The sequence below is a fragment of the Manis pentadactyla genome, chromosome 10 (genome assembly GCF_030020395.1).
Source record: "Manis pentadactyla isolate mManPen7 chromosome 10, mManPen7.hap1, whole genome shotgun sequence".
Classification (NCBI taxonomy): Eukaryota; Metazoa; Chordata; class Mammalia; order Pholidota; family Manidae; genus Manis; species Manis pentadactyla.
The window spans coordinates 125,408,962-125,430,707 of record NC_080028.1 but is presented as its reverse complement, the minus strand read 5'-3'; the positions used below and the strand labels follow the sequence as shown (position 1 = coordinate 125,430,707).

General features: G+C 58.5%; 1 protein-coding gene across 11 annotated transcripts; it reads right to left on the bottom strand.

Moving 5' to 3' along the window:
• Positions 1-492: 492 nt before the first annotated feature.
• TBC1D24 (TBC1 domain family member 24) lies at positions 493-21,725 on the bottom strand. 11 transcript variants are annotated; one of them, XM_057487639.1, is made up of 13 exons: positions 11,933-12,053; positions 11,344-11,637; positions 9,225-9,342; positions 8,754-8,864; positions 7,975-8,065; positions 6,751-7,824; positions 6,193-6,210; positions 5,508-5,666; positions 4,387-4,450; positions 3,411-3,506; positions 2,876-3,098; positions 2,316-2,486; positions 493-1,543 (listed from the first exon to the last, which is right to left on the bottom strand). In XM_057487639.1, exons 5-12 carry the CDS (start codon positions 8,046-8,048, stop codon positions 2,332-2,334), a joined length of 1,863 nt encoding a protein of 620 aa, XP_057343622.1. In that variant the 5' UTR covers positions 8,049-8,065; positions 8,754-8,864; positions 9,225-9,342; positions 11,344-11,637; positions 11,933-12,053; the 3' UTR covers positions 493-1,543; positions 2,316-2,331. The 11 variants fall into 11 exon arrangements, with proteins under 11 accessions (XP_057343622.1, XP_057343624.1, XP_057343623.1 ...); XM_057487641.1 differs by lacking the exons at positions 11,344-11,637; positions 11,933-12,053 and adding an exon at positions 21,592-21,725; XM_057487640.1 differs by lacking the exon at positions 11,344-11,637 and having other exon boundaries at positions 11,933-12,010.
• Between the last annotated feature and the right edge of the window lie 21 nt (positions 21,726-21,746).

The following is a 21,746-nucleotide window of genomic DNA, read 5'->3' as shown; positions in this document are numbered from 1 at the left end:
AAAGAATACAGATAATCATCACATGCACCATTTAAATTAGCAGAAACCTGAGGAAGAAACTATTTTGCACGTGCACACAAAGATCTCATGTACAGGAATCCAGACTGAAGAGCATTTGCTCGCCCTGGGCTGGATCTCTGCAAGGCTGGACAGGAGCCCTCGGGCAACTAGGCAACTAGAGAATCCTCTGGACTTCCTCACCAGCAAAAGAACTCCAGGCTCAAGAATTTTGCAGAGGAAACCATGCAAATAGTGCTCAAATATACCTTCCACTGCTTCTGAAAGGCTATGTTCTGGCTTTTTTTTTTCTTCTGTAACACTCTGTCTCCACCCTCTGAAAGCTGAAAGGCTGACTTTAAAAGGCCTTTAACATCGCAGTGAGAGAGCATGGATGAGCGTCATGGGGCTATAGCCTCCTGCACCCCATCTGATGGCCTGCGGGAGCCCCTGGAGGCCCCTTTGGTTGAAGAGACCAGACTTGGAGCCCTGGGATTCATGTAATGAGACCGTGTTTAATGCACACCAAAGTCGGCAGTACAGGAGAGTTCTGGGGGCCCAGAGGAAGGGGATGGTAAGGGCTGCAGGGGTCTGGAGGGGAGGGAAGCAGTGACAGCACCTCCCAGCACCTCTCCCCTCACCAGGGACTCGCACTGTCCCCCTCTGAGCTTCTCAATAGTCCCGTGGGGACAGAAGAGCAGGATGACTGGCTCCATTTTACAGTTGGGGAAACTGAGTTCCAGGCAGATGCACTGGCTAGCTCAAAGCCACACCGGCTCCTGGTGCTTCCTCCTGCACCACTGCGGCCCCACCGGGAGATCTGAGCAGGGGCGGGGAGAACCAGTGTCCACGGGAAGGGCAAGCAGGATGTGGAGACAGCTGAGGGGCCTGGCTGGAGCCAAGTGGGGACTGGCTAGGGAGCACGACCCCCAGCACCTGTAGCTCAGGCAGCCAGGGCCCCAGTCTTCCCCTCCTCCTTCTGGGGTGCCCAGGCCCTCAGGACCAACTGAGGGAGGTCACGGGGTGGGAGACTGGCAAGTTTTCCCTTGGCACCTACCGTGCGTAGGGCATGGACAGGGTGGGGTGGGGAAGAAGGGAGAGGTGGCAGCACAACTGCCAAGCTACGTGGCTGACCACAGCACTGCCCTGCGAGAGATGCAGAGGCAGGACACATGCTGTGCAGAGAGGGGCGAGTGGGGAAGGTGCTGCGTGGGCAGGGAGCTGGGGGGCGGTGCAGCCCGGCACCTAGCATGCAGGAGTTCGAGGCCTGAAGGAGAGGTGGACAGGGCTGGACCAAGATGAGCATGCCACGCTGAGGGGTCTGGACCAGCTCCTGGGGCTGCCACAGAGACTGCAGGGCAGCTAAGGAGGCCCCAGGCGCAAGAGGAGGGGTCTTAAGAAGCCCCCTTGGGTTCCGGCTTCACTGGACAGGCCTCTGGAAATGCAGCTGGCTGGTCTGGGGTCAGTCACAGAGGACCCTTCTGTGGCCATCCTAGGCGGTCTCTTCAGGTGAGCCCACCGTGAGGCTCAGCAAAGGCTTCAGGCCCTGCAGAAACCCAAGCAGGCGTGGTGTCTCCTCCAGCCCGTCATCCCACTGGCCCTCAGCCCTCTGTGGGGGCCTAGAGCTCAGCTAAAGCAGGCCTTCCCCTGCTCCCCTGCAGTTACTAAAAGGCAGCCCCAGGGGCCAGCGGGGGAGGAGGCCACTGGGTCAGAAGCTCCAGGCTGATGTTCCTGGGGCGGGAGGGAGGTCCTGCAAGGAGCAGCCCCTAGGGTGCCCATCTCCTCTGGGAGCCAGCCCCCAGCCACGGGTCAGGCTCCCGGTGGCTGCAAGGCCCTGCTCAGGAGCCATGCTAAGAGGCACCAGCAGGGGGAGCCACGGACACACAGCGGGGGCAGGTCCTTCTGCCTTTCCAGTCCCGCTCCGACGAGGCACTAAGGCTTAGCCTGCAAGATGCAGCCGCGCCCAAGTCTTGGGCACAGGATGCTTCCAGGGGAGCCAGGGACGGAGTCTCAGGTGGAGGCCATGGCAAGTATGGGCAGGTCTGAGCAGGCCCAGGAGGGGCATCAGCCAGAGCCCCAGCTGCACTGGATGCTGCCCATGCACGTGGTAGGGGATCTCCATTCACTGCCTCCTTCCTGAAAAGGGGTCCTACCAACTGCAGCCCAGAGGGGACCAGGTGGTCCTGTGGGGTGACCATATGGCGGGGTCATGGGGGCTTGGCCTGCCCACCCAGGCTCCCCCAGGGAGACCTACTCACCCTAAACTGAGCCCCTCCCACCTGTGGGCTCACCCTGCACCTATGGCACAGGGGGCTCACCATTGGCATAGGCCCGTCACTGGGTGTCAGGGTCTTGGAAGCCCCAGGCCTCCACGGCAGTGATGAGGAAGTTCTCTGAGCAGAGGGGCTGGTTGTTGAAAGTGTCACAGTGGCCTGTGCGGCCCCGGTTCAGGTCCCCATCAATATAGAGCGCCTGGCCACCGCCTCCGCCTGCAGGGTGCCAGGGTCAGTGGTGCCTCTGTCCAGCCTTGCCCTGTGGTGCCTTCCTCTGCTCCTGAGCTCTACTCGCACAGGGCGAGTCTCAGAGCTGGGCCTGCCCCAGCCCTGCCGGAGGCCTCTCTACAGCCACAGGGCTGGCCTTCAATCCCCGAATTCCAGGCATGCCGCACCTCCCAGCCCAGCCCCCAGATGCACCCTCCTCTCCCCATTCCATCCCTTGTGCCCATTCCTCCCCCAGCAATCCCACTCCCTTCCCCGCCCGTCCCTCAGGTGAGGCACTTGGCGCCTGCACTGGTCCAGCTGCGCACAGCCCCACAGCCTCCTCCCAGGCCAGTGACCAAGCGCAGGCAGGGGCCCGGCCTGAGGGGGGCAGCGCCCACCTATGATGAGGCAGTCATTGCCCCCGGCCATGAACATGGACTCGGTCTTGGAGGGCAGGTTGAAGTGCCGGGCGGCCAGGAAAGGTGAGAGGCGGTCAGTGGGCTCTGAGGATGCGGAGTGGCAGAGCGGGGACAGGGTGGTGGTGGTCTCCAGGGACACTGGCTTGGTGAGCTCTGGGTGTTTGATGACCACCCACTCGTAACGCTGGACCTCAGGCTGCAGCTGAGGGTGGGAGGGCAGCATGAGAGTCCAGCACTCAGTGCCTGCGGGCCCCTCTTCCCCCTGCACCCGCCACCCCCCGTCTTCATTGGAGCCCCCTGTGTGTGAGGCCCCAGAGCAGGCGGGGACGTGGTGCTGTGGCGGGCAGAGGGCGCCCACCTGCTCTCATGGAGCAGGTCCAACGTGCACAACCCAGCAGGGAATTGGGAGGTGTCCCTGTGTGGCCGCTGTACGATGGATGTAGAGCAGGGTCACGGGGGCAGGGAGCACAGTGTGGGCCTGCTGACCCAGGTTCCCCCAGGGAGATCCACTCACCCTAAACACGAAACACTCCCCAGTCCCAAAGAAGCCAAGTTTGCCCCCGAACTTATTTCTCTCACTCCAGTCTGTTGACAGGTAAGCTCCGCAGACCTGGGGAGAAAGGCCAGGGTGAGGTGGCACCTGCCCCCTACAGGAGCTCCGGAGCAGAGCCCTGCTCATAAGAGAGCAAGGGCCAGAGGTGCAGAGCGGTTAACAAAGGCCAAGTGGGGCAGGTGGGGCTGCCTCCACCCTCATCAGCCCATTTGGGATACTCGTTTCCCTCCTTGGCCCTCAAGAGGGAAACAAGCCCACGTCCACTCTGATTTGGGGCATCTGCCCACAGACACCCTGCAGACAGAAGCTTCCCGGAGGTGCCCATGCTCGAGAACATTCTGGCCCACAGCCAGCTCAGGGCTCCATCTCACCATTCAACTCAGTCCTTTGAGGGGCCGCGGGGTTGGCCCAAGGTGTCTGAGTCAGTCACCTGCTGGGACACAGATGCCCAGGCTCCTCCTGGACACCAGGACAGGGTCTGTAATGGGGCGAGGGGCTCCACAGGTGTGGGTTTGGGAGCCTCCACTGCATGAAGACCCCCTGGGATGGGCTCATGAGCTCTGCCCTGTCCTGATGTCTCAGGTACTCTCCAGGGGAAGCTGTGCAGGGACCCTGAGAGCTCCCTGACCCCACCTGCTGCGGCTGGAGGAGGTGGGGCCTCACGCACCAGGCATTCTTGCCCCCTAAGCTAGGCTCCCGGCTGAGCCACTGGGCCATGTCAGCAGGCGCCTGGACTCCTGGGGGCAATAAGAGGGCCCTGGAGGCTTGGAGGTCAGCCAGGGAGGCAGGACTCACCTCTCTGAGGAGCTGGCTCTGCTCTGCACCCCCAAGCCCAGGAAGCCTGAGTGGGGGCTGCGCAGCACCTGCCCCCTGCAGCATGGGGGCAGCAGATGCCCCAGAGCACAGGAGATGCCAGGACCCCGGGCGCCCTCCTCACCTCTTTCTGTGTGGTCTTGATGAGCAGGAGGGTGGGCTCGTGTCCTTCACACTGGAAATAGAACCTGGGGGCACAGAGCATGAGTTAGCCTTGCACCCCTTCCTGCACCTCGTCTGGCCAGAATTCATTGACTGACAGCCATGGCATCTGAGAAACTGGGGCTGCTGGTGGATGGGTCTGGACACTGTTTCCTTATTTCCTCTGGATTGGGCACAGCGGCCAGGGGCCTGGCAACACCTGGGCTGGGCACTCTTCTCAGCCAAGAGGGCACCCATGCCAGGCAGCCTGAAGGCCGAGTGGTCAGCCTACCAGGACCGCGTATCCTGGCGTGATGTGGGGGAGAAGCCACGTGGCAGACGCCTTCAGCAGGCAGAGCCATGTGCCAGGTGCTTCGGGGAAGCAGGAGCCAGAGAAACAGGTCCCTGTTCCTGGAAGCTCAGAATGCCCTGGTGGCCCTGGGCAGCACCGGGAAGTCTGAGGAGGCCTGGGGCAGCCGCTGTGGTGGTGCTGGGTGCCAAGGTTTGGCTGGCACCCCCTCAGCAGACCTCCCATGCAGCACAGGGATGGGCCAGCTCTGCCTGCATCACCTCTGCCAGGTCACCTGTGACCCAAGCCAGAACTTCTGGGGCCACCTGCCATCTGAGGCTCACAGGGGCACCTGGGCAGTGGTGTCTTGGGTGCCTTGGATCTGCCCAAGGCTCAGCACCAGCACAGCCCCCCAGGGCCAACGGGACCCACCTGGGGGCCAGTGAGGAAGGGGTCGGGAGCAGTGACCCACAGGCCCATGGCTGCAAGTCACCCTGCCCTGGGGCTCTGTAAGCGCCCAGTGTGGCCACGGCATCTGCACAGGGCCTGGAGTTGTGCCGTGCACAGCAATGACCCTAAAGTCCAGGTGGCCTGGAAGTGAGAGAAGCCCAAATAAGGGGGTCCTCGTTCTAGACCCCCCCAAGGTGCCCAGGTTCAAAGGTCCATTTCCGGTCTCCCCATGTGTCCCCCAGAAGTGTGGGCAGGGCTCAGAGCTGGGCAACTCGGCAGCTCACTCCACCCCTACTACGCCCTCAAAGGCCATGCCTAGGGGCTTTGGGAGGGCAGGTCCAGCCACCCTGGCCCCGGGGCGTTACCTGGTCAGGCTGTACCCATGCTGCAGCGACGAGAAGAGCAGGAGAGGCTGGCAGAGGGCGAACCGCTCAGGGACCCAGGACCAGATGTCTCTCATCTCCTTCACACTGACAATCTCTGAGTGGAAGTTCTCCGCGTGGACGGCCAAGTGCACAAACTGCCTGGGGAGAGCAGGGAGGGATTCAGAGCACAGCAGGCTCAGCCCCGACCTCGGCCCCCACCCTAGAGGTGCGCAGAGCCTCTCAAGGGAGCTAAGCCTGAGGGAACTCCCTCTGTTCGAGAAGAAAGAGGGCAGAGCTGACCCCTGGAGGCCCTCCCCAATCCCCTTACAAAGAGGGGAGAGTGCCCAGCCTTGGGAGACAAAAGCACCTTTCCTCTAAGGCATGGGGACAGAGGGCAAGTGGGCTCTGGTAGGACAATGCCTCAGAGCCAGCCACGCACCAGCAGACACAAAACTCAGGGAGCCGGGCAGGCAGGCAGGCAGGCAGGCAGGAGGGTGGGCAGGCGGGCAGGCGGGCAGGTGGGCAGGCAGGCAGGCAGGCAGACAGACAGACAGACAGGTGGGGCCTGAAGGTCAGCCAGGCTCTGAGACAGCCCTGCTGAACCAGGCCCTGAGAGCCACAGCCAGCAGCCAGGCCCAGGACAGCCAGGAGATGCCCGCAGTGGAGACGTGGTCTCCAGACCTACCTTTTAGAGAGTGAAACACTGAAAAACAGGAGGAAGCAACGGACACGGAGAAAAAGAAAAACAAAACCGACAAGGAGAGGTCAGGGGTCGGTACAGATGCCCAGGGGGCGCCTGCCTCTGGCCCCGGAGAGGAAGGCCACGGCACCTACAGCCCATCACAGCGACCCACCCAGATGTCCTCGGGGCACTGGGGGCCCTTCCTGCCCCTGCTCCCCATGGGGCTGTGCTCAGGGCAGGGGCCATGCCGAGCAGCCCCCAGAAGGGCCGGCTAGGGAGCAGGGCTGAGGGGAGGGCAGAGCAGGGGCTGCTCCGCAACGACCCGAGGCAGCCAGCCTGGCTGACTACTAGACCTTCTGACTCACACTCAGCGTCCAGCTTCCTTCTCAGCCGTGGCCTGCCCTCGGGCCCCACGCTGCCTCAGCAGCCTGTGGCTGCAGCCAGGAAGCCCTTTCTCCCAGAAGCAGACCAGGAGGCTGACAGGACGAGGAGCTCTGCCCCAAGCCCCCAGGGTGCATTCCGCCAGAACCCCACCCGAGGGCCCCCTCGAGGCCTGCCCACCTCTTCTGCTTGACTGTGATGCCCTTCTGCTTCAGCGCTTTCTCGTTGGCCATCTGCAGCAGCTGAATCTCCTTCCGCGAGAAGAGGCGGATGGCAAACGCCTTCTCCAGCAGCTTCTCGGGAGACACGGTCTTGGCGATGTCCTTGACAAAGGTGCGGATGTCCTGTTTCACACTGTCCGACTCCGCTGGCTGCCCGGCTCTCACCTTGTGGAAGAACTTGAGGATTGCCAGTGCGACGCGGTACAACACCTTGTAACCTTCCACCAGGAAGACATCAAAGACGCGGGCAAAGTAGTTGAGGGGCAGCTCCCCGAACAGCCAACGCTGCCAATCAGCATAGACCTGCAGCACGTCCTCCGACACGGCCACCATGAGCTTGTGAGCTGCCTGGCAGTACTTGTTCACCAGGTCTCCGAAAGTCATGCAGGAGGACTCGAAGGCCAGGAAGCTCTGGTCAATGAGCTTTCTGCTGGGGTCATTACAGGCCAGGATGCGGCAGGCCTTCTCGAAGCACTCGGCCTCATCGATGCTGTAGTGCAGCAGCAGGGCCACCACAGCGGGCAGGGCGGGGCAGAAGGAGACGTCGGGGAACTGGTTGGCGATGCACAGCAGGATCTTGCGTACAGCACCCTGGCCCCGCGGGTTCAGGCAGTAGCTGGGCACCTGGGTGTTGTCCACAAACTCGGGCAGTGGCAGGCTGCCACTGCTGTGCTTGCCCACGATCTTGCCCACTATATCACTGTACACACTGGCATCGGGAGTGACTGTGCGGCAGGGGATGTCCCGGATCAGGCGCTGATACACCCTCTCCCGCAGGGCATGGCTACGGGCCCAATAGCCCTGGCGAGCCAGCTGCTTGAGCTCCTGCAGCTCCATGCAGCTCAGCTCCCTGGGTCCCAGGTCCTGGATGGCAGCGTCCATCTTGGCTCTGTCCACAAAGCAGTTATACCCCGGGGAGTCCATAGTGCAGGGTGCACCTGGAGGGTGGGCCCTGGGCTGTGGCGGGCAAAGAGCAGCTAAATCCCCAGCTGTCTTCGTGGCTTTTCTGCTAACCCATTTGCCAACCCATATCCTGTAGGATTAAAAACCACACTTAATACAGAGTACAGAGGTCCACATTTGAAAGCACGGATTTGTTTAAAAACTTTCTATGAACATAAAGAAGATGTGGTACATATACACAATGGAGTATTATTCAGCCATAAGAAGAAAACAATCCTACCATTTGCAACAACACAGATGGAGCTGGAGGGTATTATGCTCAGTGAAATAAGCCAGGCAGAAAAAGACAAGCATCAAATGATTTCACTCATCTGTGGAGTATAAGAACAAAGAAAAAAACTGAAGGAACAAAACAGCAGCAGACTCACAGAACCCAAGAAGGGACTAACAGTTACCAAAGGGAAAGGGACTAGGGCTGGGGAGGGTGGGTCGGAAGGGAGGGATAAGGGGAAAAAAAGGGGCATTACTACTAGCAGACATAATGTGGAGGGGGGCACAGGGAGGGCCGTACAACACAGAGAAGACAAGTAGTGATTCTACAGCATCTTACTACGCTGAAGGACAGTGACTGTAACGGGGTATGTGGGGGGGACTTGATGATAGGGGGAGTCTAGGAAACATAATGTTGCTCATGTAATTGTAGATCAATGATACCAAAAAAATTTTTTTAAATCAGTATGTTGTACATCTTAAACCAATGTAACATTGTATATCAACTATACTTCAATAAAATTTTTTAAATAAAAAATAAAAATCTTTCTATGAACTATTGGAAAGACCCCTCCTTTGAGATAAGTGGCTACTCTGAGGATGCACTATGAACTCTGGAGTAAAACTTCCTGTCATGGGCCTATGAAGTTATCTGAGCAGGTCCCACAGATCCTGTGTAATGAGAGGCTGGAGATGGGCTCCCAGAAGGACTTTGAGGGCCTGACTCTGCTTGGGGGCAGGAGACCCAACGGGATCCTGCACGCCACCCTGGGGCCTCCCGAGATGCACCTGCTGGTCACGAAGACCCCAGTAAGTCAAGAGATGCTTCGTTTCAGTTCTCGAAACCTGCAGAGCTTAAACCAGCTGTGTGTTGGGAGGAAGACACGTAGCTGCTCTGTCCTGTGGAAAGTGGAAGCCAGCTTTTAACTCTCTAGTAATGCCAGCTAGTTTCAGGCTCTACTTCAGAGAAAAATCACAGGGCTGAGAAATAATGGAAGGTGTCACAGCTCCAAAGAACACAGTTCTGGGTCCAAATGAGCCAGAAGTATGGGGGGTTTGGGGCTGTCTTTCCATGAGGGGCAGCTATTGAGATTCAGGCAGATGCAGAAAAATGGGAAAGATGTGCTATTTGAGACTGGCTGACAGGTCACCATGTGTGGACAGAGAGACAGAGTCTACTGTTCAGGGCACCACAATTTAACATGTTTTTGCCAAAGGCTACCATTCTCAGCACAAAAGTACAACAGTCAGCCCACACACCTCAGACTAACATTTCCGCCCAGGGTTGTACAAGTGGTCAGAGATGTCACAAGGGTTTGCTTCAGAGAGTTTTGGTAAATGACCACATCAGTCCGGTTTCTCTTGCATCTAGAACATTCTGAAAATATAAGAAGCAAATATCTTAAGAACACTGAGTGGTAAGTAAAGAATTATGCAGTAAAGCCTATGCAGTAAAGTACTTATGAGATGTCCTGTGAAAACACCTCGATATGGTGTTAGTGTGTGGGGGTGAGTATACACAGAATATACCATCTTAACCATTGTTAAGCACACAGCTCAGTGCACTAAGCACAATGACACTGTTGTGCAACCACTGCCTCCATCCTTCCGGAACCTTCTCATCACCCCAGATGAAATTGTGCCCCATCAAGCACTCCCTTCCCTGCCCCACCTGCACACTCCCTGCCTATGAATCTGAGCACTCGGGGGCCTCACGACACTGAGATGGGGGGGTCTCCTGTGTCTGGCTTATTTCATTTAGCTTAGCATCATGTCCTCAAGGTTCATCTGTATTTATGGCATCTATCAGAATTTCATTCAGATGTAAGGCTTCATCTTTTAGGGCAGCTTTAGGTTCATAGCAAACTGAAGCAGGAGGCACAGAGATTCCCACACACCCGTGCCCACACATGCATGTCTCCCCCTGGTCAACATCCTCACGAGACTGGGACATGTACAACAGGTGAGCCTGCATTGACACATCAGAGTGACCCCAAATCTACAGGTGAATGGGGGTTCACCCCTGGTGATATTCTGTGAGTATGGACAAACACAGAGTGATATGTATCCACAGTACAGTGCCATACGGAGCAGTTCCACTACCCTAAAAATCCTGTGCTCCACCTATGCATCCTGCCCCTCAACTTATCCGAATTTCACCCCTCCTCGTGGCTAAGTAGTACTCCACCACATGAACAGAACACATTTCACTTATCCATTCATCTGCTGAGGGATGGCTGGGCTGTTCCCCCTTCTCACTACTATGGATAATGCTGCTGGAACCTTGGGTGTGCAAGAGCTAGGCAGGCCCCTGCTTCCAGTTCTTTTGCACGCACACGTATTCATAGTGTTTTTACAGGGACTTACCCTTAGAAAACATTAATTAAAATAAGGTCCATTTGACATGCCCCACTGGAAAAGCCTTGCCCCCAGAGGGACCAGGCCGGCTGCCAGTGCTAGAACCTTCTTCCCCAGAAGAAACCCGAACGCGAGTCGATTCATTCGCTCTATACTGGGTGAGAAGGCAATGAGGGGCCCTCTCCCCGGGTGCCAGAGGCCAGGCTGGGAGGCCCACCGCACCTTCAGGCCGTGTCTGGACTGCACACTACCATCCTCCACGTGCAAATCACCTGCGGGGTTTACACTGTCCTTTCTAGGCTCTCGCCCACTCACCTCTGGAGGGACCCCAGGCCCAGCCTGTCTATGAAAAGAACCAGCTCTTTCTCCATGCAATAAACATGTTCATAAATAGAACAAGGGGCAGGACAGTGCCAACCCTCTCTCAGCTGGCCTCAGATTCAGGTTGAATATTAAACCAGAAACTCATAAACGATTATCGCCCCTTGCAACGTTCCTTCAGAGGGGCCCTTCAGGGAACAGACCCACGGTTTGTCCACTGCAGCAAGGAGCCCAGGGGTCCCTGGGCTCCGAGGGACTCAGGCAGGGACATGGCCAGGAGACCCTGGAGGAGCCCCCTGAACCCCCGTAGGCCTCCTCCTCGAGCCCCCACACAGAAGAGAGCATGGCATTTCTGGGGCCACAAACAAGACTTGCGATGACCTCCCTAGGCATCTATAAAGCCAGGTCCACAGTGGTTTCCCAAGGTGTTTTTTTTTTTTACATGACTGCATAATCAAGAAAGTCAATGCAGAATTACAGAGTAAAAGTGTAAATCCTGTTTGAACCAATTCCCCTTCTGCCCACTGTTTGCATTTTAGAGCACTGGCAAAGTCTTTTTCTTACGTTTGCTCACACACACACACACACTCACAATAGAGTTAGACTGTTTAAACTGACTGTTGGGAAGGGGAAGTCAGTGGGGTGGGGGGTGGGCAGGAAACAGATGAAAAATATAAAATAACCTGGGTTGGACACTCACACTCCGGAGGTGAGCTTCAGAGTCGCAGCGACGCTCTGCAGGTTTCCCCCTGCGGCTTGTGGCCATCCTACCACACTGCCCACAGCAGCTCTTCCCCAGTCTCCAGCTCCTGCCCGAGATGCCAGGCCCGGAAGGCGGCTGCGCTGGCTCGTCCAGTCCAGGCCCGACAGTCGGGTAGAGAAGGGAGGCAGGAGCCGATGTGGCAAATGATCCCGCTTTTCAGTCAGACGGGCTTGGCTTCAAAGTCCAGCTTTGCCACTTGTTTGCCTGAACCCCAGACAAGCCATGCCTCTTCTGTGAATGGCAGGGGCCTGCCTGTAACACGGAGCTGATAAACACGGCCCACCTCCCACCTCATCGGCAACAGCCTCCGTGCAACACGTGCGGGCTGCGCCCTTGCTCCGGACTCACCGGCCGGGGTGTGGACGACGTCCCACGTCCCACGGACAGGCAGTCCTTCCCTCTCGCATGCCCTCACCCTGCTCTGGTGGCCCAGGGTCGGTGGCCAGCAGGGCCTTAGCAGACCACTTTCCCTAGGCCTCAAGCAGGGGACGGAGGAAATGCTTCTCAGCACAAACACTGCACTCACCTGAAGGACACGCATCTTAAACTGGCTGCTGAGGAACGGGGGCAGGGTGGGGCCATTCTCTGAGGTGTCCCCTCTCCATCAGTCAGCCCTGTGGAGGAGGTTGGCCCCAGCCCTTCAGCTCCTGAATTTGGAACATAGGAAGGACTCTGTGTCTTTTGTCCTCAACTTTGAGCCTAGCCTGCAATTCTGGGAAAATAGGAAAAACTCCACTCAACCTCCTGTTGGGAGTCACTGGGATTTCAGACATGACTGTCTCAGAGAGCTGGGGACACCACACAACCTCTGGAGGGTGACAGCTACTTCAGCCGGGGTTACCAGGGTGAACCTCTCCCAACTGGAGCTGAAGTGATAAGAAAGCAGCAGCCAGAAGAGCTGAAGAAAGGTCCCTCTGGACCAGGAGAAGAGCAATGCAAAGGCCCTGAGGCAGGGGCAGGCCTGGTGTGCTCAGGAGGAGGGTGCCCAATGTGGCTGGAGCGCAGCGGGCTGGGGGAAGAGCAGGGGAGACATTACGGGTGGGCTGTGCACTGGGAGGAATGTGCACAGCAGCCGTCAGGGAAGGGATGTGATCCTGCAGATGTATTGAAAGCCAGTCGTCCTGGGGGTTAGCTGAGACCGTTTTTAGGAAGCACTTGGCGAGCCCTGTGCTGGGGCAGCTCAGATGTCATGAGGGTCTCTTACTTGCTCCTCGGCCCCCTGGCCTGTCATCGGCTCATGGATTGTCTGGGGAGTGAGGGGGTCCCAGTGGGTCAAGGCTGGAGCATGGCCTCTACTCCAGGGGGAGGCACAGGATTCTTCCCCGGCCCCACATGCCCCATATGCTCTGCCCTCTTCTGGGACAGCCCTTCCCAAGGGCCACTTTGATGTGCTGCTCCCCCAACATAAGCCCCTTCCAGTGACCCTCGCTCACCCCAGGAGGCTCACAGCGACCATGCAGTGCCCACGACTCTCACCCACCCCCAGATGCTCATGGTGACTCCACAGGGCCCACGACCCTCGCCCACCTCAGGAGCGGAGGCCTCCCTGCCAGGCTCCCTCAGAGAGTCCATGGCTGGCTTCTGGAGCCACTGCCTGGGGACAGATGAGTCATGGGACCTCTGCGTTTTTCACCTCTTCAGTGGGGAACATGATTTCCCCAAACAACTGGATTTGAAAACAAACTTGCTTTCATGAGACAAACACAGACTGGCACATTAGGCCTGGGTGAATCCACCTCAGCCACCACCACGGGACACTGTGCTGCCTGTCCAGGGGCCCAGCACACCACCAGGGCTCCCACTGCCCAGACTTCTACGAGAAGCCTTTTCTGAGCCATGAGAGGCCTGGCGGGGCGCTGACCAGCATGAGTGTATGAAGATGGGGACTAAGCGCCGCATGGGGGCAGGAACGGCGGGGGTGGGGCACGGCAAGCGGGCAGCCTTGGGCAGGCAGTGTCCAGTGGGACGAGAGGCTGGTGGCCTTGTGTGCCAGCTCCCCCGGGGGGTGCTGGGAGCGGAGGAGAGCCTAAGCAGAGGTGACGTCAGATCTACATTTTAGAAACCCACTGTGGTCACTGAGGAGGGCAGAGATGGGGCAAGCCCAGGGGACAGCCGGGAGGCGCAGATCCCCAAGCTAGGAAGAGGGAGTTGCAGCCCAGGGGAGGGTTTGGTGGGGCAGAGGCAGTACTCAGCTTCGGAGCTTCAAGTGCCCCATGACAACGCCTCAGAGGCCAGCATGGCTCAGGCTGGAGGCAGAACCCTGGGCTAAGGGCCCACCCAGACCCCAGAGGCTCATGCTGGCCTCAGAAAAGGCACACACTTGCACCCAGATGCCACTGAAGGCCAAGCACAGCCCACCACTCAAGAGGCAGCCCTGTGCAGAGGAGGCTGGCGTTCGCCTGAGCCCCAACCACTACCACCCTGCCAGCCGTGACTCACCCCCAACGCACCTGGGCTGTGGGAACAGCACGTGTCCTTGGGACGCGCAGGCCTGGGCCTCAGTCACAGTGCCAGGACAGCTGTGCTGTCTCAGTTCTTCCCCTGCAGTGTGAGCAACCTACGTCTGCTTCCTGGGACCAGGAAGCAATGAACCAAGAGGAAGGAGGCTGGGGTAGCAGCCCTGTGTGCAGGGGCCTGGTGCCCGGCAGACTGGATGGGCGCAGGAGGAGGGGCAGCGAGGCGCTGGGCTCTGGGCCTGGGGCACCACGTGACAGACATGCATGCTCCTCTCAGGCAGGGCCTTGCACAAGCCAGGTGGCAGAGTGACCAGTCCCTCGACACCTCTTGGCACCTGGCACTGGGGAGGGCGTGCAGAGGTGATGCCCCTAGTCCAGTGCTCAGGGTGTGGGAGGTCTGGGGATGAGAAAGGAAGCGAGCACAGGACAGCTCCTGGCTGATCAGGGGAAGCTCAGACACAGGGCAGCAGCCAGGCAGGAACACAACAGCAGCAGGACAGGGAAGGGGACACAACAGGACACATGGGAGGGAAGGGCAGTGTGGGCAGCTGAGAGTGCGGCTCAGCTCAGCTTGCTGGGCACCGGGGAACAGGACAGCCGGGTGAGAAGGTGGACAGAGGTGAGGGGTTGGCAGAAATCCCTGAGGCTGTAGCCTTGGACTGCGAAGGGGCACGGGTGTGAGAGCAGGGCCGGGGCAGGATGCACTCCAAGGCCAGTGGCGGCCACCCTCTCCTGTTAGGCAAGACCTTCTGCACAAGCCCCACTCAAACGCCCCGTCCCACCCTAGCTACTGGCTGGCTGCCTGGAGACACAGCTTCAGCACTTCGCTGGAACCCTGGGCTGAGGACACCAGCCCCTCAGTGGAGGCCTCAGCCGCAGGATGATTCTGGATTCTGCAGGCAGCAGATGACTCTGTCCTGACGAAGGGGTGGCTACATTCACTGATGCCCCACGCTCCTCTATGCGCTTTTACCCACCCCTGCTCCTCTTCCTCTCTCCAAATGCACTCCTCCTCCAGGCCAGGCAGCAGCAAGTGAGCCTCCAGACCCTGCTCAGCCATCGCCAGACTCTTCCCTAGAATGTGCCCTCTGCCCAGGGTCTCCCCCAGACCCCAGCCCACCCTGCGGCCCCATCTCCTGGCTCTTCCCGGAACTCTGCTCCTCTCATTCCAGCTCACTGCCTCTTGGGGCTGCCATCACTGCAGGGCGCCTGTGGGCTGAGTAGGGAGCCCTGGGGTGAAGCTCCCCAGCTGCAGAAGTGCTGCACCTCTACTGTTCAGTCCACACCCTGGCCAGCCCGACACCACTCCACCCAGAGGTCTCCTACCACCACCAGTACCCCATTTGCCCACAGCCCTGTCCGGGGTCTGCACTGCCCCTCCTGCCTCCCTGCCACCACGGCTTCCCCTCCTCCTCCTCCCCTCATAACCAGCCCCTGGTAGCTTCACTTTCTTGCCTGCTCAGCCTAGACCCGTTGGGCTGGGCCGCTCCCGGCTCCTGTCTCAGCCTCCCACCAGAAGCCTGCACTTCTCCATGCTCGTCCACACAACAGCTGCCGAGGGGCCACGGCCACGCTGCCCTGGCTGTGGCATAGCCACCTGGCAGGCCCTCCCATTCTGCACACTAGTTTACCACACCACAGTGCCATGGATGGCGGGTGCTGGCCAGAGCTCCCCTCCTCTCGAGCCCCATGATCTGCACACCCCTTGGACCTGGTTCTCACCTTCTGGGGACCCCAGCTCTCCCGCACCTGTACTGCACCCTCCCTGCTGTGACAGACTTGAGTGAAGCTCCACGAGCTCCACTCTGTTTTCTTTCCGATCAAGCTCTGGGGGGGAGCAGGCTGCACCATGCCCACTGCCTTCACGCCTCCACCGAATGTCCAGGTCTAGAGACACAGACACTGCGGCCCTCCTCTCCCCCAGCCTCCCAAGCCTCCCCTGCTGCTCCCAGCTCCCTCTCCCTGGGCTGGCTGGCTGCTGCTGCACCTGCTCCCATCCCTCTGCCTGCCTCTTAGATGTCGCTTTTGCAGGACTCCATCCTCCTCTCAGCCTAGAATCCTCTCCTGAACTCAAGTCCCCCACCTCTGCTGCCTTCCTGACCTGCGCCTGCGCCAGCCTGTACACACTCCATGCAACCACGCAGCTCAGCTCGGCTCCCACTGAACTCTGCCACCTCCACCCGAAACCCTTCCCAGCCCTCTAAGGGCATTGGTGACCCAGCGCCCACTGCAGCCCTCATGCCCCATGCACGGGGATGCCCACCATGGGAAGGAGGAAAGGCCCCATGCCTGCTCACCCTTCTCTCAGGGACCTACCCCCACTCCACTCCTGCTTGTCCAGATCTGGCTGGCCTCTTGGCATGCCTTGGCAGGGACCTGCTTGTGTGCCCGGCTCTTCTATCTACTGTGACTTTTGAGCCCAGGCATCTCATACCACATCCTGTGCACACAGGAAGAAGGAAACAGAGGAGATAGATGGACAATTCAGAAAAATCCCAAACCGCTTGGGCCCGAAGAGGAAATTTAATTCCACACAGTAACAATAGGGAGCTTCCCAGCGTGTCCCAGGCAGGTGACCTTCCCAGCAGGCACCCTCATGGCAGGACAGCAGGCACTGTGCCTCAGCCCTGAAGCAGAGCACATGGAGTTTTCAAATATTAATGGTGACCAGCATTCTACAGTGACTGCCCGCCAGCGGCTCCCTCGGAACTTGATAGTGGGCCACGTGCTGGTGGCACACAATGGAGGGCACGTGCCAGGTACAAAGCGTGTAACCATTCATGAGGCCTTAGTCACAGCACCGCCAGCCAGTTAGCTACCGATCTGCCCGCCCGCCTCTGGCTGCCAGTTCGAGCTCAGGTCCCACCAGCAACGCTGGAGCTTGAAGCGTGGTACTCTGAGCAAAGCAGAGTCCCCTTGCTGAGGGGAACCAACAGGCAGGGCTGGGGGGTGGGGGTGGGAACCGGGCTTGACCAATTCGGGATCTTTATCTTCTGAGCTCAAAGGGTCCTCCCAACAGCCAGCCTGGGAAAACCACACCCAGGGCACAGGATAACCAGCCAGCTGCAGGGGTGAGCTGCACAGAAGAGAACTCGGCTGTCAGCAGCCCTTGGAACCCCGGCTGAAGGTGCCAGGACAGGTGTGCCCTGGAAGGCGGGCCCATCGCAGGTCCTCCCAATCATTTGTAGACCTGACAACAGGGCCGGCCAGGACAGAGTCCTGCGAGTTTCATCACTTTAATAGGCATTCAGGACGCTTCCTGAATGCCAGTGTACCTGGCACTGGAATACAAGGACACAAGCCCTCAGTGGGCTGCCGGCTGTGGGGACGGGTGTATGGACCAGGCCCACCCAGCAGCAGGTGTGGAGGGGAAGGCACAGGGTTTCCTGGAGCCTCTGCTGCGTTCTGGAGGGAGAGGGCCTCAGCAGCTCCTCAACGGGCAGACGAGCGAGTGCCGTTCGTAGCTCAGTCCGGCCTCGCAGGCTCCAAGAAGCCAAAGGGCCTGGGCTGCAGTGGGCTGCTGAAGAAGGAGTGTGCCACTATGCACTGGGAAGTGGGGAGGAACAGCTCAGGAGGGCAGGGAAAAATGCCAGAGGCAGGGTGAGTTAACACACACTCCTGGACCCTTTCCAGGCCCACACGTTTACAAGACACAAAGGCTGGAGCGACGTAGCCAGAAAAGGAGCTACAGAGAATTAGGGAACAGTGGCAAAATGATTCAAGGAAAGGCAAAGGGAGCTTTTGGTAGGATGCAGGTAACAAGCTACATTCAGAACACTGCACAGAAGAGAGGCTCTTGTGGGTGACAGAACTACCCAACCCAGTGACGCTCAGTGTGTGTGGTACCCAGTTAAAGCTGTGTAACAATAGGCAGACACAGTTTCAGATTATGGGAAATAGGCCAAGCCACATGTAGTGTGTTCTCAACTACCAACCCATGTAAGGAGCGGGCACGCCTGGGTGGGATGGTGGGAGAAACCGTGACTGCTCATGCACGACCCTGCCAGCAGGTCCTTGTGCAATAAATACCCAGGGGAGGCCGATAAGGCCCATGGCCAGGCGGGGGACGTAACTGCACAGGACAGAGTGAGATCTTGTCTCATGGGCTCCTAAGTGAACACGTTCCATCAGACGAAGATAGCGGCTAGCAGCCAGCTGTGTGCTTATCCAGAGGCAGGGCAGCCCCGTGGGGCCATGTGCTGCCTGTGGGCAGATAGGGGCTCCTTTTGCATCATCAGCTTCTCCTCACCCTCTCCCTGAGGCCCCTCTGCATGGCAGAGTGACTGGGATGGGGGTGCCGTACATTTGGCGACTATATCCTCAACAGTCTTTGCAAAGTTCCACCTGCTGCTAATGCCGATGTACCACACAGAAATGGGGGTCCTGGGAGGACAGTGAGAGGGCCCTGAGAGTTCTGCGACCTTGGGTCTCTATCTGGGTCTGAGAAGGCCTCTTTTCAGAGATTTAATTGTGTGAGCACTCAGACCAACCCTCAGTCTGCAGAGAAATGGGGTCCTTTGAGATGAGAGACCATCTGGAAGTTTCCTAAAAGGCAAACAAATGCACAAGACAGGAAAGCGCCCAGAACCAATTATGAGTTTGCATCTTCAGTGTCTTACATTTTGCTGTTTACTCTAACAGATGAGCTGGGCCTCTGTGACAGAAATGAAAGGCCCACTATCCTGCCCCTGGGCTCCCAAGAGGCAAGGGCTATTAATCAGACTCCTGTTACCTTATCTACTGTTTTATGGACAGAAAACGCTAGGCACCTCTAGGGTTCAGTCTTCTCACTCTGTTCGCTCTCCTGGGAAGGCCCACCCCACACCCCGGCTTCAGCACCACACAGGAAGGTATCCCCAAATTCTCACAAGCCCAGTCCACTCTCCTTGGCTCTGGATAGTACATATCTACCTGCCCCAGGAAGTCTTACCAACTCTCACCTCAGCATCATCAAACCAGGTCACCGACAGCCCCCAAGCCCTCCCCCTCAGCACACCCCATGAGGTATGCCACTGCCAGCAGCTAGTCACCCACTCTGGGAGTGCTCCCACGGCCCTCCTCACTGATGGTCCTCCCCACCCCTGCAGCCACTTGTCTCATGGTCTTACTTTCCTTTCTGCCCCCATTCCCCCTGCCACCCTTCACCAGTGCTGGGCCTTACATCACAATAGGCGGGCCATGGTGGTCCCTTAACCAATTCGACTCAGTGCAGACCTTCACCAAGCCATCCTGGCCACCACTGTCTGGTCACCCACAGGGAACACAGTGCCATCATCACTCACAAAAACATCCTTTGGTGGCTTCCCATGGCTCTCAGGGTAAAATTCAAATTCGGGCCTGGTACGCAAGGCCTCTCCCAATCTGCTGCCAGCCTCACTCCTTAGCTTTACCTCCCTCGTTGTCACCACAACCAGCAGAGCCACTGCTGCCCTGCTCCCAAAAGCCAGTGGGCAGTGGTACGCCTGTCCCTTCACACGGAAGGCTCTCTCTCACATGGTCTCGCCAGCCCTATTTGTTCCTCAAAATTTAGCTCAAGCTCTTCTCAGGGGTCCCCACTGCAGGCCAGCTGAACACTGCTCCCCTGTGCCTGTGGTGCGCTCTGTCCACTGCTGGGGGAGCACCTGCCACAGTGCCACAGTTCCCTGGCCTGTCCCCTCACTGCATTGTAAGCACCTCATGCAAAGTATGCTTCCAATAACCTTGGTTCAAGAGAATGGCAGAATCACCAGGTAACACATTTGTTGATTCTTAGTAAAAAGTCTGAGGTTTTGTTTCTTTGATATTATCTCTATTTGGAAAGTGACTTGGAACAGCCATTGAACTGCTGCTTCCAGTTGCAAAGGGCTTTTGTCTCCCACAGGCAGAGTTGTCATAACAGAGAAGGTATGCTCAGACGGGGAAAACATTCAACAGGGTAAATGTCAAGTGCCTTTTTATAACTGGCCTCATGGTCCTTATGTCCTTTAAACCAGAAACCATCTAAAAGCAAACACTTAAATACATCTTCTGAGGCTGGCTCAGACTGTAATGAGCAACACTGTGTGCCCAAGGTCACTTGGCCCGCTGAACAGTCCTGGCAGGTGTGGTCAGCGAGAGCTGGGGAGGCCCACCTGTGGGGAACTTGCAGATTCAGAGGGTGAACTTTATTATTGTTATAAAAAACCTTTCTAGATTCCTAGATCACTTATACATTCCCCAAAGGCCACCCCTTAACCCAGATGAAGCCACGGTACAAGTTTCAGCACCTTGGCTCATTTCAACAGTCACTCTGACAGCACCCCGCCCTCCTGTGCGAGGCAGCAGGGCTGCAGGGGTGGACGCAGCACAGCTCCAGCCCCTCCACAGGGACAGACAAGCTTCTGAATGCAGCAAGCACTGCCTGATAAACACTGCAGGTAAAGGCTTTATCTGAGGGCTGAGAAGATTAGATGAGGACCAACCTTCAAAACAGAAGGAAGCAGTGTGGGGGGTCATAACACTGGCTCAGAAGGATAACTGTAAGACCTTTGTGAGATCTCTTGACCTTTTTTACCCGGGTTTGTTTCTTCTGGTCTGTATCTCTTTAAATGAAAGGAACCTGAGACTTGCCTTCCAGGCAATTCAGCACACATTTACAGGTGCCTACCAAGTGCTGGTGAAGGGAAGTGAATTGGGGGCCTGGCCTTCATGGGGGGGAACAGCTACACCTGACAAATCATAGGATGTTTCTTTCCCTGACTGCATATTAGTCGCTACTGACACCAGGAAGAGCAAGCACTCAGTGAGTAAGGAACCAGCTTGGGGTACGATTCCATCTTCCCTGGAGAGGCAGAGAGACTCCTGTCCAGGGATAAGCAGCCGAGGAAAGACTGCAAGCCCAGCATCACAACCAAGCCAGGACGCCCACCAGGCCTGTGCTTCCAGGACACAGTGCTAACCTCCCATCAATCTGTGCCTTGACACAGCCCAGGTATCCTTAGACAACCATTGGTCTTTAATGACAGCCCAGCAAGTGGTAATCCAGGACGCCCATGGCACATCTGTTTCTGTACTGAGTGAGGTCACTGATGAAAACCTGTGGCCAGGCCAGCAGCCCCTGCCCGGACAGCACAGGGCCAGGGGCCCTTGTGTAAGTCCCGTCTCGCGGCTCGGCCTGGAAGGCAGCTGGAAGACCTGGCTCCGCGGCCGTACCAAGGGCCCCGCCAGTCAGGACTCCAAAGCCGGGCAGTTAATCTTCTCGGGGGTGGGCTGTCATCCTGGGGCAAGAGGAGGGCCCGGAGTGAAGCAGTTGCAGGTCTTTGACAGCTAAACGTTATCAGACCATCTGTTGCAATTTCGGGTCCAGAAGAGGATTTCCTACCCCGCAGAGACGGAAAGTGCCCGCAGGAGGCAGTGACACAGGGACGGCTCTTTCCGACCGACGCCTCGCCCTGGGCCGGCCGGCGCGGACAGCGGCCGGCCGGGGGCGCAGGCCCTGCCCTGGGGTGGGCGTCTGCCGGGGCCGAGGTCGGCTCCCGCCCTGCGTCGCGTCGCGCCCCCCGCGCTCTGTGCGGGGCAGCGTCGGGGGCGGGCAGTGCCAGGGGTACGGGGGAGCCGAGTGCGCGGCTCCGGACCTCCGACCCACGCCGCGGCCGCCCCGCGCCCCGCCTCGGACGGAGGCCCCACAGCTGGCCCACGCGCCCTCCCTCAGCACACCCCGCCGCGGTGACAGCGGCGACCCGGCGCGCCCGCCCGCCGGCCGCGCACCCACCTCCGCTCGCCGCGCGGCTTCTCCTCAGCTGGCCGCACCGTCCCGCGCAGGCCTTTCTGCGCACGCGCACATGCGGCCCCGCCCCCGCCGAGCACGCGCCTCCCGCTGCCCACCCCGGGCTCCCGCGGGTCTCCGCCGCCGCAGACTCTGGGCAT